This window comes from Phyllobates terribilis, unplaced genomic scaffold (genome assembly GCF_046119375.1).
Source record: "Phyllobates terribilis strain yellow unplaced genomic scaffold, ASM4611937v1 Scaffold_11__3_contigs__length_659146591, whole genome shotgun sequence".
In the NCBI taxonomy this organism is placed as follows: domain Eukaryota; kingdom Metazoa; phylum Chordata; class Amphibia; order Anura; family Dendrobatidae; genus Phyllobates; species Phyllobates terribilis.
The window spans coordinates 651418811-651431814 of NW_027362771.1; the positions used below are offsets into that span (position 1 = coordinate 651418811).

The 13004-nt window shown below is 58.0% G+C and overlaps 1 protein-coding gene across 7 annotated transcripts in view; it reads left to right on the forward strand.

Annotated features, from left to right (window-relative positions):
- Positions 1-13004, forward strand: part of LOC141167183 (thialysine N-epsilon-acetyltransferase-like) — a 40755-nt gene that overhangs the window by 18206 nt on the left and 9545 nt on the right. For 4 of the 7 annotated variants that reach the window (XM_073654603.1, XM_073654600.1, XM_073654602.1 and 1 more), the window contains exon 3: positions 11764-11972. In XM_073654603.1, the coding sequence (XP_073510704.1) occupies positions 11933-11972 (40 nt within the window). In that variant the 5' untranslated portion in view covers positions 11764-11932. Of the gene's footprint in view, positions 1-281; positions 510-11763; positions 12039-13004 lie in introns of those variants that run through there. The other 3 variants (XM_073654604.1, XM_073654605.1, XM_073654606.1) reach the window with 3 other exon arrangements.

Here is a 13004-nt window from a genome sequence, read left to right on the forward strand (position 1 = left end):
CCAGAGAGGCAGCAGGTCACACCAGGCAGAGAGGCAGCAGGTCACACCAGGCAGAGAGGCAGCAGGTCACACCAGCCAGAGAGCCAGCAGGTCCAACCAGGCTGAGGGTTTCTGCTAAGTACTAGAGCCGCTGGTCATGAAGGGGTGAATAATGCGGAGACGATCTTGTTCAGACGATCGTTCTCCTTTCTGCTCTTTGTACCGGTTTTGTCAGACATTTATTTAGTCTCTTAACCATGATTGTGTCCCTTATTACCGCCCTGCGGGTGTTTATCGCCCTTTGGTCCCGTGCGTGACGCTGCTCAGCTGTCATTATCTGCATATGTCTCACGGGGCTGGACAGTGACACTTCTGAGCTGTCACTAGACTCATGTTTCCATTATTCCGCTGGGGTCTTAGTGTTATTTGTGGATGCAGCCTTTATATTTAGTGACGCTGTTTGTCCATCTTTTATCTCATCACTCGTCCAATGGTTTAAAATAGCAAACGACGGCTAGAGAATCCACAAGGTGAGTGGTGAAGATAGTGGTTTGTGTTATCACCTCCCTCCCCCAGTGTATAACATCCGGCCCCCTCACCTCCCTCCCCCCAGTGTATAACATCCGGCCCCCTCACCTCCCTCCCCCCAGTGTATAACATCCAGCCCCGTCACCTCCCTCCCCCCCAGTGTATAACATCCAGCCCCGTCACCTCCCTCCCCCCCAGTGTATAACATCCAGCCCCGTCACCTCCCTCCCCCCAGTGTATAACATCCGGCCCCCTCACCTCCCTCCCCCCAGTGTATAACATCCGGCCCCGTCACCTCCCTCCCCCCAGTGTATAACATCCGGCCCCGTCACCTCCTTCCCCCAGTGTATAACATCCGGCCCCGTCACCTCCCTCGCCCCCCAGTGTATAACATCCGACCCCCTCACCTCCCTCCCCCCAGTGTATAACATCCGGCCCCGTCACCTCCCTCGCTCCCAGTGTATAACATCCGACCCCGTCACCTCCCTCCCCCCCCCAGTGTATAACATCCGGCCCCCTCACCTCCCTCCCCCCAGTGTATAACATCCAGCCCCGTCACCTCCCTCCCCCTCAGCGTATAACATCCGACCCCGTCACCTCCCTCCCTCCAATGTATAACATCCGGCCCCGTCACCTCCCTCCCCCCAGTGTATAACATCCGGCCCCGTCACCTCCCTCCCCCCAGTGTATAACATCCGGCCCCGCCACCTCCCTCGCCCCCAGTGTATAACATCCGGCCCCCTCACCTCCCTCCCCCCCAGTGTATAACATCCGACCCCCTCACCTCCCTCCCCCCAGTGTATAACATCCGGCCCCGTCACCTCCCTCCCCCAGTGTATAACATCCGGCACCGTCACCTCCCTCCCCCCCAGTATATAACATCCGGCCCCGTCAACTCCCTCCCCCAGTGTATAACATCCGGCCCCGTCACCTCCCTCTCCCCCAGTGTATAACATCCGGCCCCGTCACCTCCCTCTCCCCCAGTGTATAACATCCAACCCCGTCACCTCCCTCCCCCAGTGTATAACATTCGGCCCCGTCACCTCCCTCCCCCCCCAGTGTATAACATCCGGCCCCGTCACCTCCCTCCCCACAGTGTATAACATCCGGCCCCGTCACCTCCCTCCCCCCAGTGTATAACATCCGGCCCCGTCACCTCCTCCCCCCAGTGTATAACATCCGGCCCCGTCACCTCCCTCCCCCAGTGTATAACATCCGGCCCCGTCACCTCCCTCCCCCCCCAGTGTATAACATCTGGCCCTGTCACCTCCCTCCCCCAGTGTATAACATCCGGCCCCGTCACCTCCCTCCCCCCCAGTGTATAACATCCGGCCCCATCACCTCCCTCCCCCCCAGTGTATAACATCCGGCCCCGTCACCTCCCTCCCCCCCAGTGTATAACATCCGGCCCCGTCACCTCCCTCCCCCCCAGTGTATAACATCCGGTCCTGTCACCTCCCTCCCCCAGTGTATAACATCCGGTCCTGTCACCTCCCTCCCCCAGTGTATAACATCCGGCCCCATCACCTCCCTCCCCCCCCAGTGTATAACATCCAGCCCCGTCACCTCCCTCCCCCACAGTGTATAACATCTGACCCCATCACCTCCCTCCCCCCCAGTGTATAACATCCGGCCCCCTCACCTCCCTCCCCACAGTGTATAACATCCGGCCCCGTCACCTCCCTCCCCCCCAGTGTATAACATCCGACCCCGTCACCTCCCTCCCCACAGTGTATAACATCCGGCCCCGTCACCTCCCTCCTCCACAGTGTATAACATCCAACCCCGTCACCTCCCTCCCCCAGTGTATAACATCCGGCACCGTCACCTCCCTCCCCCAGTGTATAACATCTGGCCCCCTCACCTCCCTCCCCCCAGTGTATAACATCCGGCCCCGTCACCTCCCTCCCCCCCCAGTGTATAACATCCGACCCCGTCACCTCCCTCCCCACAGTGTATAACATCCGGCCCCGTCACCTCCCTCCTCCAGTGTATAACATCCAACCCTGTCACCTCCCTCCCCCAGTGTATAACATCCGGCCCCGTCACCTCCCTCCCCCCCCAGTGTATAACATCCGACCCCGTCACCTCCCTCCCCACAGTGTATAACATCCGGCCCCGTCACCTCCCTCCTCCAGTGTATAACATCCAACCCCGTCACCTCCCTCCCCCAGTGTATAACATCCGGCCCCGTCACCTCCCTCCCCCCCAGTGTATAACATCCGGCCCCGTCACCTCCCTCCCCCCCAGTGTATAACATCCGACCCCGTCACCTCCCTCCCCCCAAGTGTATAACATCCGGCCCCGTCACCTCCCTCCCCCCCAGTGTATAACATCCGACCCCTTCACCTCCCTCCCCCCCAGTGTATAACATCCGGCCCCGTCACCTCCCTCGCCCCCCAGTGTATAACATCCGGCCCCGTCACCTCCCTCCCCCCAGTGTATAACATCCGGCCCCGTCACCTCCCTCCCCCAGTGTATAACATCCGGCCCCCTCACCTCCCTCCCCCCAGTGTTTGCTGAATACCTGTTCGTATTCCTGGACCACCCTGTATACACCTTGTTTTTGATGGACAGGAGTGGCGTCAGTCCCAACATGGAGCTGTTGACGCCAATCCTCCACCTGAGCTTCGGAGTCATTGTCCTCCACTGTATCTGGTGGGGTCAAGGATTCCACTGTGTGTATGGCATCATCATTCACAGTATACAATCTGGCAACAGTGGCGTATCTTGGTAATTTAACTTCATCCTCCCCACAATGTAGGAGACGTACAGGTACCCTCCCATTGCGTACATCAACCACCCCCCTGGCAGTTAAGAGTGTAGGTCTGTGCTCTGAGCTAATGGGCTCCACTACCGCCTGGTAGTTCTGTCCCTTGAGACCTATTGCTCCTCTACACCAAATCAGCATTTCACTCATCGGGGGAATCACAATGGGTATCGGGTCTGTCACCAGTACATTACCAATCTCACCACCTGTTAGCTTTACCTGTTGCTGGTACATAAGGGCTCGGATCTCTGTTTACCGGTCATAGAATACATGTCTAGCACACCGCATATTTTTCTCTTGAATCCGGACAGGGTGTCTGGTTTGCCATTATACTGGGGAAGCCATTTCGCTCCAGGGATATACGGCAGGGTCATGGGTATCAACGGAGTCACGACCCCTGCTGGTGGAGTGGCCGCTCCAGCCTGTGCAGCGCCGGGCGCAGGTTGGGCATCTGGAGTGTTAACCGGTGCTCCGGCGGCTTGCTGGTCGTCGGCCATGGTCGCGCCCCCCTAGTGAACCGGAGCCTACCTTCTTCACTTTCTTTATCAGGTAGGCCGCAGCTCCGCGGGCGACGGTCTTCTTCCAGGACCTTGCGTCGCTCGCGTCTGACGTCAGAGCGTCCTCTGGGCTCCTTCCAGGACCTGACGCTTCCTGGTTCGACGTCAGGGGCAGGGCATGTCCTCGACTTCGCGCGCTTCCAGCGGTTATGGCTCTCCGATTCCTGCGGTTACGTCCCTCTTCTTCCCGCACGGCGACAGGAAGATGGCGGATAATGGCAGGAAATCTCGGGAATGGCGGGAAACCTTCACCACAGTGAGTATTACCGTCTTTTAAGGCGCACAGTACCCGGTGGCGACGGGCACTTATCCTGTTCGTGACGCCAAGGCTGACGCACCCCCTGGGGCGTGGGGTGCCCGGTTCCCGGCCGGTGGATGCTGGGGGGGTGATGTCACAGTAGCGGTAACCCGGTCCGTGACCCAGGGCGGTCAGTAAAAGGGGGGATATTTATAGGGGATTTGGAAAGTTTGTGACGCCACCTGTAGAATGCGGCTAAAGGGAACCGCCGCTGCGGAGCAGTCCTCTGGAGCTGGTGTTACGGCAGCAGGGATGGTGTGGCTCTCCACAGGTAGAGCTAGCTCCAGGGCAGCGTGGGGTGTAATGGATGGTGGTGCAGGAGAGAGACGGCAGGACGGTCCCGGAGGAAAGACGGACACTCACACGGGGGTAAGCTAAACTCTAACTTCTGACTGAGCTGCCTGGCTCCACCCTCCCTATTTATATCCCTAACGGGCTCCCTCTGGTGGCCTGAGGTGGTAGGGTGGAGGTGTGTGAATGTGTGAGGGCCTCTTGTGGAGAAGTCCATCCATGTGTCGCGCCCCCGGGGGCCTTACTGTTTTGGGGGACAGTATATATATATATATATATATATCACGGTGGCTGGCCCAGGGCGGACAGTGCACAAAAAGGGGTAGCGATTACTAACAAAGTTCAGAGAAATTCGTGACGCCACCTGTGGTGTCTGGTGAAGGTCACCAGCGCTGCAGCAGTCCTCTGAGGCAGGTGACAAGGCAGCTAAAGATGGTACAGCTTCCCACAGGTGGAGCGGGCCTCAGGGCAGTGTAGATAGATAGATGGTGGAATGGTGTGCTGGGCGCTGTAGTGCGGTGAGGATCAGTGATGCCGGTGAAGAAATAGACAGAGGCTGTTCAATGCAGTCGTCCAAGGTTTTACTTGCAGTTCTTAGGCAATTCACAAATGCACTTTGCAGGTGTAGGCCTCCCTCGTCGTGCTGCGTTCACCGGGCAGGGGTTCAATCCTTTCTCAAGCAAACTTAGGAATGCCTGGCGGAACCCCACTTTCATATCTACCTATCTTGACCTTTTTCACACTCGGTCCTTCTCACCGCTGCCCTACGCTGCCCACTCTCATTCCCGCTCGGGTATGCTGAAGTCCTTCCTGTACGTCGGATCCGGGACCACCCTGACCCCCTGGGGTGTAGCAACCGATCCTTCCTGACACCTGGCAGGAGCGGGGTGTACGGGTGCCGTCCTGCACGCGCCGTACCCCCTGGGATCTCTTAAGTAGAATGGAGCCTGCTCCCCTCCGGGGCCTCTATCCTAGGCCCTAACTTGTGGAGCAGAGCCCTGACTGAGCCTCTGCTCCCGGACTGTTCCTCTGAACAGCCCTCACTAGAACTCTCCACTGTACTCGACTGAACTGACTTCTAGACCAAATATGACTTCCTATTATATACTTACTGTATATGTGCTCCGTGTAACTGTTTCCTCCACCCACACCCACTATTGGTTCCCCCTACCTTTGGGTTACCCCCCTACTCCAGCCAGGGCCAGGGCTCAGCAGAATACTACATTGCGTCTTGCCCCTCCTGCTAGCCTGGGATAGTGTAGTGTTGGATGTAGGTGTTGGGGTCCCGGGCAGCACTCCCATCCTACCTGAGAGAAGGGAGACACCACACCTCGGGGTGAGGTGCAGTATCTCTGTGGTGACTGAACCCTCAGGGGCGCCACATTCCCCCCCGGTAAAACACAGCACGTCCGCGGGCTGGAATAAAGCAAAACAGGGGGTAAATGACATGCAAAATTTTATAAGACATTTCTTCCCTTTATGGGAGGTACACTTTCTTTAAACTTTACATTGCAAAATACTTTTCTCATAAAACATTATAAGAGCACTTTTTCAAGAAAGTTCCTGCACCAGGGTGCAACAGTAGTAGCATGAGGGACCCGCTCCAAACCCTCAAAGTAGGCCCTGGGCGTGGCTGCAGGGCATAGATGATCCAGACACTGGACCTCGTCTTCTGCCACGCCAACGGGTTTTTGTTCTGAGGTATTATGTTTCAAGTATAAAACCAAGAGGGTGCACTTTAAGAAGTGCTAAACTATATACAAAGTCAATGTCGGGCTGCTCACAGTCCTCAGCCTGTGTACCCTGATGGGTATTTATAGAAAACTTCACACTATATAGAAAACATTATTATAAAGTCAACATGGTAAACTCAGCAAAAACAACACAGCACCCGGACGAGTGACTATAAATAGTTATTTGCAGTCCCAGTACCAAGCCTAGTACTGGGGACCCCTCCTGCGGTACTCCTGATGCTTCCCTGACCCAGCCGGGTCACGAGGGACTTCCTGCAGGGGATTATCCTTGGAGACGCGGTACACCTGCAGGGCATACCAGCCATGTTCACCATGATCCCGGGTGAACGTGACGTGATCCCCAGGGTAGAGGTTCCGGTCGGGATGGCCTTCTTCCAACTCGGGCTCTACATCCCGCCGGTGTACGAAAATGTCCCGGTTAAATACAGGACTGCGAATGAAGCCCCACCCAGCCTTGAGGTTGAACTTGACAATGATACCTTCCTCACGGGGGCTGGGGTTGGCTGTCTCCGCCTTGCAGGTCTGCGCCTTGGCGGCCCTGTCACGGACCTCCAGGCGTTCATTGCGCGCCGCCCACGCGCGTCGCTCCTTCTTGAGCTGCCGGAGCTCCTGCTTGCAGAACTCCTGCCTTTGTAGTGCTTCGGCCTCGGTCTCCCGTGGGAACCCCATCAGGTTTTCCCCCCGGTTGTCCCAGCGTAACTCCACTCCGCTGGTATAGGCGATCGGGCACCCTTGTGTGGGGAGCAGCAGGTACGGCTGCTGGTCCTCCATCTGGGCGGACCAGTCGAAGGCCGGCGCTCCGCACACCCACTGGGGTGCCGGAGGTGGCGGGAGGGTTTCCAGCAGTAGGCCCGCAGCTTCAGCGCCCGGGATGAAAGGTTCCGGACAGGCGCTATACATTTGACCTTCCGGTGCAGCGCCCGGGGGCGACAGTTCCGGGACGGCTCTTGGTGGGTGGCCCTCTGGTTCCGCGCCCGTTTAGTTTATTCAGCAGCTCGCCTTTCCATTTGGCGATCACTGCCTGCTGGGCCTGCTCAACCTGCTGGCCCAGCTCGAGAACCTCATTCTCGAGGAACTCCACGTCCTCCGGGGACAGCTTCTTCTTCTCCTGGGTGAGGGGGGTCACCTCTTGCAGCGGCAGGCCTGAGGCGGAGGCTGGACTCTCGCGTGCTTCCATCTCAGCTGCCGGGTGCTGTCTGACCAGACCGGTGGAGACCACCCCCTGTCTCCATTCTTTCTCTCCGCCTCCTTTCTTCTTTTGGGGCCGGTCCCATGGCAACTTGCTGTTGGAAACTCCCTGTGATGCCCCCCTGCTTTGACAGACACATCTATGCGGACAGTCACTGTTGCAAGGGGCAGGGCCTGCTTTCGGCACCATTCTGGGACCCGGCCCACGATGAAAGGCTCCATTTTGTTGTCTTTTGGCATGCAGACAATGGCGCCCATTCTTCTGGGGCAGGCGCCACATTCAGTATCACAACGCAACTGTTTAGGCACACTTCACCCACTGGTACGGGCTGGTCACGCATCCTGTTCGTGACGCCAGTTGGGATGTCGCGCCCCCGGGGGCCTTACTGTTTGGGGACAGTATATATATATATATATGTATCACGGTGGCTGGCCCAGGGCGGACAGTGCACAAAAAGGGGTAGCGATTACTAACAAAGTTCAGAGAAATTCATGACGCCACCTGTGGTGTCTGGTGAAGGTCACCAGCGCTGCAGCAGTCCTCTGAGGCAGGTGACAAGGCAGCTAAAGATGGTACAGCTTCCCACAGGTGGAGTGGGCCTCAGGGCAGTGTAGATAGATAGATAGATGGTGGAATGGTGTGCTGGGCGTTGTAGTGCAGTGAGGATCAGTGATGCCGGTGAAGAAACAGACAGAGGCTGTTCGATGCAGTCGTCCAAGGTTTTACTGACAGTTCTTAGGCAATTCACAAATGCACTTTGCAGGTGAAGGCCTCCCTCGTTGCGCTGCGTTCACCGGGCAGGGGTTCAATCCTTTCTCAAGCAAACTTAGGAATGCCTGGCGGAACCCCACTTTCATGTCTACCTATCTTGACCTTTTCCACACTCTGTCCTTCTCACCGTTGTCCTACGCTGCCCACTCTCATTCCCGCTCGGGTATGCTGAAGTCCTTCCTGTATGCCGGATCCGGGACCAACCTGACCCCCTGGGGTTTTGAGTGTAGCAACCTGACACGCCCCCTGGGCCGTGTGTGTGTGGGGATACCCGGAACCGGACCTTTTGGGGATGCTGGGGGTTGTAGTCCTTGCGTGGTGGCGACCTGGTCCGTGCCCAGGGCGGTCAAACCAAATGGCAGTCTATATGCTGAATGTCCGACTACGCCACCCGTGGATTGCGGTCAGAGTGAACAGCCGCTGCAGGGCAGACCGCTGAGGCTGGTGTTGTGGGTGCAGCAGAGGGTAGTATAACGCCCCACGGGAGGAGCATAGCCTCAGGGCAGCGAGTGCAGATGTTGGGGGTGATGGTGCGCGGGAGCAGCAGTAATGACACAGAGTCCTGTAATGCAGTCCAGGGTATTTACTCACAGTTCTTTATCCACGTTACTCCAGCTGGTCATAACGTCCCACGTCGCACTGTGCTCACCAGGTGAGGGGCTCGGCCTACTCCCAGATAACTTTGGAGCGTTTCACAGGACCCCCCTTTGTGTGTCCTTTCTCTGGCCTGTCATACCCCACCAGTGACCTCGTTTCTGTCCGGCTGCCTCGGGCCTTCTCGGGTAAACATTGGTGCCGTTTCCCTGACCCTATGTGGTGCCTTCCTAGTGGGTGTAGCGAGGGGCTGCGCCACCTAAAATGTCACAGCCTCCGGTTTCTAGCTGAGGGTCGTTCCCCGCCTCCACTAGTTTCGGGGACCAGTCTCCCCCTTTGGCCTGACCCCCCTACGCAGGTAGATTCGGGCGTGCGGTGGCAACTCGCCGGTCCACTCCTTCCTCCAGGCTCCGGCTGCTCTCCCAGGCCTGCCTGCGGAGCAGAGCCCCATGCAGAGGCCCTTACTCTGTCACTTCTTCTCTCTGACTGAACACAGAACTAAGATGGTGCCCACCTTTTATACCTCCTTCTCAGTGCACCCAGGAACTGCCCTCTCCCTCCTATGCACTACAGGGTCCCCCTTCCTCGGTGTTCCCTCCCCCTACTCCAGCCAGGGCCAGGGCTCAGCAGAAAACTACATTGCGTCTTGCCCCTCCTGCTGGCCTGGGGTAGTGTAGTGTTGGATGTAGGTGTTGGGGTTCCGTGCAGCACTCCATCCTTACCTGAGAGAAGGGAGACACCACACCTCGGGGTGAGGTGCAGTATCTCTGTGGCGACTGAACCCTCAGGGGTGCCACACATGCACCCTTCTAGGTTCTGTGGCACCAATGCGCAGCAGGGCACCACATATACTGTATATATATTCCATGTGTTGGAATCGGAGGTGTATATACTATACGCTCACTGCGAGTTCCCCAATAACCGACCAAGAAGTGGAAGTAGCCCCGGTCTCGTCCATCACCAATTTCTAATTGTCCTAATGATTGGAAGCAGCGGTGCGATCTGTTTCTGATCTCCCTGGCACACAGGCAGAATGTGGACGGATAAAGAGGAAATTTATTTAGAACAAAAAGTTACAATTAAAAAGGGATAAAAGTATAAAAAGTGAATACAATACCCCCATATATATGAGAGTGGGGTCCGCACTAAAAGAATTTACTGAACAGTTCTGGCTCTGCCTAGGGATCAGTGCACGGGCTGAACCGAGGATGGGAGATCAGGAAAAATTAGAGAAATCATAAAACAGAAACCAACATGAGTCCTCAAGGGTAATTCTGGATAATTCTGTGGCAGAAAACCCCAGACACCTGAGATCTGCAGAGCTTCGTAACTGCAGGCGCTGCCCCATGACCCCTGTAGGCGCAGCCCCACGATCTCTGCAGGCGCTGCCCCACGATCTCTGCAGGCGCTGCCCCACGATCTCTGCAGGCGCTGCCCCACGATCTCTGCAGGCGCTGCCCCACGATCTCTGCAGGCGCTGCCCCACGATCTCTGCAGGCTCTGACCCACGACCTCTGCAGGTGCTGCCCCACGACCTCTCCAGGCGCTGCCCCACGATCTCTGCAGGCGCTGCCCCACGACCCCTGCAGGTGCAGCCCCACGATCTCTGCAGGCGCTGCCCCACGATCTCTGCAGGCGCTGCCCCACGATCTCTGCAGGCGCTGCCCCACGATCTCTGCAGGCGCTGCCCCACGATCTCTGCAGGCGCTGCCCCACGATCTCTGCAGGCTCTGCCCCACGACCTCTGCAGGTGCTGCCCCACGACCTCTCCAGGCGCTGCCCCACGATCTCTGCAGGCGCTGCCCCATGATCTCTGCAGGCTCTGACCCACGACCTCTGCAGGCGCTGCCCCACGACCTCTCCAGGCGCTGCCCCACAATCTCTGCAGGCGCTGCCCCACGACCCCTGCAGGTGCAGCCCCACGATCTCTGCAGGCGCTGCCCCACGATCTCTGCAGGCGCTGCCCCACGATCTCTGCAGGCGCTGCCCCACGACCCCTGCAGGTGCAGCCCCACGATCTCTGCAGGCGCTGCCTCACGATCTCTGCAGGCGCTGCCCCACGATCTCTGCAGGCGCTGCCCCACGATCTCTGCAGGCGCTGCCCCACGATCTCTGCAGGTGCTGCCCCATGATCTCTGCAGGCGCTGCCCCACGATCTCTGCAGGCTCTGACCCATGACCTCTGCAGGTGCTGCCCCACGACCTCTCCAGGCGCTGCCCCACGACCCCTGCAGAAGCAGCTCCACGACCCCTGCAGGTGCAGCCCCACGATCTCTGCAGGCGCTGCCCCATGATCTCTGCAGGCTCTGACCCACGACCTCTGCAGGCGCTGCCCCACGACCTCTCCAGGCGCTGCCCCACGATCTCTGCAGGTGCTGCCCCATGATCTCTGCAGGCACTGCCCCACGACCTCTGCAGGTGCTGCCCCACGACCTCTCCAGGCGCTGCCCCACGATCTCTGCAGGTGCTGCCCCATGATCTCTGCAGGCTCTGACCCACGATCTCTGCAGGCGCTGCCCCACGACCTCTCCAGGCGCTGCCCCACGATCTCTGCAGGTGCTGCCCCATGATCTCTGCAGGCACTGCCCCACAACCTCTGCAGGTGCTGCCCCACGACCTCTCCAGGCGCTGCCCCACGATCTCTGCAGGTGCTGCCCCATGATCTCTGCAGGCTCTGACCCACGACCTCTGCAGGCGCTGCCCCACGACCTCTCCAGGCGCTGCCCCACGATCTCTGCAGGTGCTGCCCCATGATCTCTGCAGGCTCTGACCCACGATCTCTGCAGGTGCTGCCCCATGATCTCTGCAGGCGCTGCCCCATGATCTCTGCAGGCTCTGACCCACGATCTCTGCAGGTGCTGCCCCATGATCTCTGCAGGCGCTGCCCCATGATCTCTGCAGGCTCTGACCCACGACCTCTGCAGGCGCTGCCCCGGCCTTTTATACAGAGACACAATATTATGTCATATCAGATACATCACAAGTGATAATCAATAAACTACCAATATGTTATAATAGCTGTAATGATTATAGTCTCCCCGCGGAGCCTGAACAACCAGCGGAGCCTGAACAACCAGCGGAGCCTGAACAACCAGCAGAGCCTGAACAACCAGCAGAGCCTGAACAACCAGCAGAGCCCGGCCTCAGCACAGAGCAGCAGCAGCAGCCAGGCGGAAGGAAGGAGCAGTTCCCGGAAACCAGCATGACAGCAGTCCGGAGCCCAGCCCTGCAGTCTGCTCTGGGTGAGTGCAGCCTTACAAGATTACTGTCCACAGCTTCCAGTCACTGACCTGCACTGCAGGACCATGGTGAGTGGTTTGGCTGGCGACCGCCCTCTAAAGCCTTGGCCCCTACAGCCGCCCAAACCACTGATCATATGCAGTCATTCCGGCCCTAAAGACGAGGAGAGAAATAAGCCAGGGGGCAAATGTCCTCCTACCCGTCCTGCTCCACTGTAGGCATCACCAAGCCCCCGCCGTGCTCAGCTGTAGATATCACTAAGCCACCGCTGTGCTTCACTGTACACATCATCAAGCCTCCCCTGCATTTCACTGTAGATATCACCGAGCCCCCACTGTGCTCCACTATAGACATCGCCGAGCCCCCACTGTGCTCCACTGTAGACATCACCGAGCCCCCACCATGCTCCACTGTAGACATCGCCGAGCCTCCGCCATGCTCCATTGTAGACATCATCAAGCCTCCCTCATGTTTCACTGTAGACATCACTGAGCCCCCGCCGTGCTCCACTGAAGGCATCACTGAGCCCCCGTCGTGCTTTACCTTAAATTTCACCGAGCCCCCGCCATGCTTCACTGTAGACATCACCGAGCCCCCGCTGTGATTCATTGTAGACATCGCCGAGCTACCTCCATGCTCTACTGTAGCCATCACCAAAACCCTGCCGTGCTTTACAATGAAGCATAGGCAGGGGCTCGGTCATGCTTACTGTGGTCATCACCACACTCCCACCGTGCTCTACTGTAGACTTCACTGAGCCCCCGCCGTGCTCCACTGTAGGCATGACCAAGCCCTTGCCAGGCTTCACTGTATACATTGCCGAGCTCCTGCCGTACTCCACTGTAGACCTCACCGAGCCCCTGCCGTTCTGTACTGTAGATATAACTGAGCCCCTGCCGTGCTTCACTGTAGACATCACCGAGCCCCCATCATGCTTCACTGTAAACATCACCGAGTCTCCACTATGCTTCACTGTAAGAGGGTTGTTCTTTTAAGCATATGCTTCATTTTTCCTCCTTTATATTCTCCACAGA